The 5,000-nt window shown below is 46.8% G+C and overlaps 1 protein-coding gene across 1 annotated transcript in view; it reads right to left on the minus strand.

The window, feature by feature from the left end:
* Nucleotides 1–5,000, minus strand: part of LOC143294368 (NACHT and WD repeat domain-containing protein 2-like) — a 74,061-nt gene that overhangs the window by 6,632 nt on the left and 62,429 nt on the right. The window contains exons 12-13 of the mRNA XM_076605837.1: nt 3,708–3,939; nt 1,422–1,617 (exon numbers count right to left, since the gene is read on the minus strand). Of these exons, the coding sequence (XP_076461952.1) occupies nt 1,422–1,617; nt 3,708–3,939 (428 nt within the window). The remainder of the gene's footprint in view (nt 1–1,421; nt 1,618–3,707; nt 3,940–5,000) is intronic.

The following is a 5,000-nucleotide window of genomic DNA, read 5'->3' on the forward strand; positions in this document are numbered from 1 at the left end:
CATGTGCGTGCATACACACGGGACCTCGGTTTATAGTCTCATCTGAATTGACTAGACGCTCAGTTCGATTCTCCAGTCAAACGTAGGAGAAAGGGCGAGTGTGAGATTCGAACTCAGACGCTCACAGAACAGACTCTGTATTGGCAGATGAGCGTATTAACCATTCCGCCACCTTTCTCCTCCACCATCGCCCCAGGGACATGTACCCATGTAAAAGGGCCGCTGGAGAAAATGCAATGTCAGTCAAATTCAATGGCTGTGTGACATGTGATTCGTAGAAAACCGCACACAATTAATAAAATGTTTCAATAGAATCGGCCGCCTGGACAAATTCTGTCATTGGCGTGAAAATGAAAGTTCATTGTAGCAATTTGGCGTTGATCAAAGACACATAAATACCGCCCCCCCCCCCTCACACACACACACACACACACACACACACACACTCGCGCGTGCGCACGCACGCACACACAGACACACACAGACACACACACACACACACACACACACACACACACACACACACACTTCACACAAGGTTTTAAAAACACTTTTAGTTAAAGCAGCTGATAACAGCGAATAGGCTAATCACCCATAATAAACAGGATTTGTTTATTTTCAAACTCAAGGGTGAATAGCGTGCGCTGAAAATTGGGGATATATTTTTGGGAGCATGCCCCATTTTTCTGATGCTGTGAAAGGACAGCAAAATCGTTTTAAATCAATCAAATATTGATTTGGAGATAAGGGGTCAGCCCCATTCTCACTGGTGCCAGAAACGGAACTTCGATTTCAGGCACTACATCCGGTGAAGCATAGTGAACAATATGTATGCATGAAAATGAATGCAGAATGCCTGGACCTCAAATAGATGAACTCTGAATGTTTTTGAACGTATTTAAATAGACTGTGTAATGCTGTAATTAAGCACTAGAAAGGACATTTTTTATGACACTCTTCTGTCGTGAAGAAAATGGCTTTCATATGGATGAGCCCCATTTACCCTACCCCTAAATGATTAAGTTTTTATTCTAGTTGATTTCAATGAAAGTAAAATAAAATATAATCGTCTACAAATACAAAAAGAATACGAACAAGAAAAGAAAAAGGATTAGTATCTCAACAACAACAACAAGAAACTCACAAAACAACTGCCATGTTTAAAAAGGTGAACATAACGAACACATTTACAAATATGTTTGACGATGACAGAAAAGCAAGAATGAATCCGCCTTGGTCAAAGAACTACAAACACTGCGCTGATGCCAAATATAATTGTCTAGCACTTAGTGTAACACTGCACTGTTATCAACACTTGATGAAAATGTGTCCACACTGACCCCCCCAAAAAAAGTTGATTAAAAAAAAAAATAATAAAAAATTGCACAGCGCACCCTCTTCACCACACTGGCACTACCCACCTTTCTATCAGCCTCGCCTTTGGTGCCGGAGAGACTGAATCGCTGTCTCTGCAGGTCTGAATATTCAAACGGCTTGGGGTTACCCCCGCCCCACAGTCCTAGAAAGTACTCCGCCATGTTGGAATGAATGGTGCTGGCGAAGTTTAAGTTCCGGAAGTATCTTTCTCGAGCAGCGTCAATGAACTGACGGTGGTACCTTGAAAAAGAAATACGATCCGTCAACCCGGCGGTTAATCAAATCATGCCCCCCCCCCCCCCCCCCCCCTGCCCACCCCCCGCCCCCACTTTTTGAAAAGACAACATGCTGTCCATCTCTTAGTCTGTGGGATCGTGTTACACTGCACTTTTTTTTTTCTCTCCTAGTCTGTGTAATCTCAAATTCAGGTTCATAAACCAAACAAAGACATTATAAGGTCAACGTTCATCCAGTTCACATCCATCCCCCACTTTATGAAAAAAATTAATGAACAACACGCTGTCCATTTCCTGCTAGTCTGTGGGGGTACATATCATACTGCACGTCTCCTAATCTGTGTAATCTGAACTTCAAGCTTGTATTTAAAAAAACAAAAAAAACGAACAAACAAACAAAAAACCATCAAAAAGTCAACGTTCGTCCACTTTGTATAAACACAATGCTAACGCTTACTTCACCGACCTTCACTCTTCTAACTCACCACCCCAACCTTCATCCTTCTAACTCACCACCCCAACCTTCATCCTTCTAACTCACCACCTCAACCTTCATCCTTCTAACTCACCACCCCAACCTTCATCCTTCTAACTCACCACCAAACCCTTCATTCTTCTACCTCACCACCCCAACCTTCATCCCACTAATTCACCACCTCAACCTTCATCCTTCTAACTCACCACCTCAACCTTCATCCTTCCAACTCACCACCTCAACCTTCAACCTTCTAACTCACCACCTCAACCTTCATCCTTCTAACTCACCACCCCAACCTTGCTCCTTCTAACTCACCACCTCAACCTTAAACCTTCTAACTCACCACCTCAACCTTCATCCTTCTAACTCACCCACCTCATCCTTCTAACTCACTCACCCACCCCAACATTCATCCTTCCAACTCACCACCTCAACCTTCATCCTTCTAACTCACCACCTCAACCTTCATCCTTCTAACTCACCACCCCAACCTTCATCCTTCTAACTCACTCACCCACCCCAACATTCATCCTTCTATCTCACCACCCCAACCTTCACCCTTCTATGTCGCCACTCCAACCTTCATTCTCGTGATTCACCATCCTGACCTTCGACCAGCCCTAAACTCCCTTCCAACTTTCAACCTAATCCTTCATCCTTCTAACTCAACACCCCAACCATCACACTCGTGATTCACCCATCCTTGACCTTCATCCAAACGCACAGCCCTAACTCCCCCACCCCCCCCGCCCCCACCCCGCCCCCCCAAAAAACATTCATCCTTCTTACCCACCACCCCAACCTTCATCCTTCTAACTCACCACCTCAACCTTAAACCTTCTGACTCACCACCTCAACCTTCATCCTTCCGACTCACCACCCCAACCTTCATCCCACTAATTCACCACCTCAACCTTAATCCTTCCAACTCACCACCTCAACCTTCCTCCTTCTAACTCACCACCCCAACCTTCCTCCTTCTAACTCACCACCCCAACCTTGCTCCTTCTAACTCACCACCTCAACCTTAAACCTTCTAACTCACCACCCCAACCTTCCTCCTTCTAACTCACCACCCCAACCTTCATCCTTCTAACTCACCACCCCAACCTTCATCCTTCTAACTCACCACCCCAACCTTCATCCTTCTGACTCACCACCTCAACCTTCATCCTTCTAACTCACCACCCCAACCTTCATCCTTCTAACTCACTCACCCACCCCAACATTCATCCTTCTATCTCACCACCCCAACCTTCACCCTTCTATGTCACCACTCCAACCTTCATTCTCGTGATTCACCATCCTGACCTTCGACCAGCCCTAAACTCCCTTCCAACTTTCAACCTAAGCCTTCATCCTTCTAACTCAACACCCCAACCATCACACTCGTGATTCACCCATCCTTGACCTTCATCCAAACGCACAGCCCTAACCCCCCCCCCCCCCCCCCCCAAACATTCATCCTTCTTACCCACCACCCCAACCTTTATCCTTCTAACTCACCACCCCGACCACCACCCAAACACACAGATCCCCCCCCCCTCTCCCTCCCTTCCTTCCAAAACCAAACAATCCAGCTTACCACCCACACCACCATCATTCTCCTCACTCACCAGCCGATGACGTTGACCCCGCCAGCCTCCCTCTCGCTGAGGTACTTGGGCAGATCGGTACGGATGCGGGTCCACAGGAGCGGGGGGATGCGTCGCACGGGCGGCAGGTGGTACTGGTACACGTCATTGAGGACCTTGTCGTCCAGCGACAGTAGGTCCTCCAGCTCCGGCTCCGACACGCCGTCCTTGGAGGCCGTGATGTAGCCCAGGGCGTGGGACACCAGGGTTTTCCCTGGAGGTAGCAGGTGAGTGAGTGTCCGTCAGGTGAGTGAGTCTCCGTCAGGTGAGTGAGTGATTGATTGATAAGGATACTTATATAGCACCTATCCTCGGTCAGAGACCAAGCTCTAAGCACTTTACAAACACTGAGTCATTTACACATCAGGCTGTCTACCTGGGTAGAGCCGATTGACGGCTGCCATTGGGCGCTCATCATTCGTTTCCTGTGTCATTCAATCAGATGTCAGGCACGCACACCTACACACTCAAACTTGTAACATTTAACATTTTACGTGTATGACCGTAGGCAGCCATACTCCGTTTTCGGGGGTGTGCATGCTGGGTATGTTCTTGTTTCCATAACCCACCGAACGCTGACATGGATTACAGGATCTTTAACGTGCGTATTTGATCTTCTGCGTGCGTATACACGCGAAGGGGGTTCAGGCACATATGTTGACCTGGGAGATCGGAAAAATCTCCACCCTTTACCCACCAGGCGCCACCGAGATTCGAACCCGGGACCCTCAGATTGAAAGTCCAACGCTTTAACCACTCGGCTATTGCGCCCGTCTTGAATGACTGATTGAGTATGTGAGTGAGTTTGTAAATAAGTAAGAGAGTAAGTATGTAAGTGAAATGGTGTTAACACAGGGCGTGGGAGAGTGAATGACTGATTGAGTATATTAGTACATTAGTATAATATTATACTGAGTGAGTAAGAGAGTAAGTCGGTTACCCAGTGTGAGGACCACAAGGGTTTTGCCTGGGGTCCTGGCGTGAGTCTCCATTAGTTGAGTGAGTGACTGACTGAGTATTGATTAAGTACTGTTTTGTATTATATTGTTTACTCCTTTTGTCACAAACATATTTCTCTGTGTGAAATTCGGGCTGCTCTCTCCAGGGAGAGCGCGTCGCTACACTGAGAGCGCCACCCATGATTTTGTATTTTTTCCTGCCTGCAGTGTTGTTTTTTTTTTAATGTAAGTATGTAAGTAACAAGAGAGGAAGTAGGTAACCATTGTGTAGGACACCAGGGTTTTCCCCCAGGGTCCAGTGAGTGAGTCTCTGTTA

This window comes from Babylonia areolata, chromosome 19 (genome assembly GCF_041734735.1).
Source record: "Babylonia areolata isolate BAREFJ2019XMU chromosome 19, ASM4173473v1, whole genome shotgun sequence".
NCBI classification, from domain to species: Eukaryota; Metazoa; Mollusca; class Gastropoda; order Neogastropoda; family Buccinidae; genus Babylonia; species Babylonia areolata.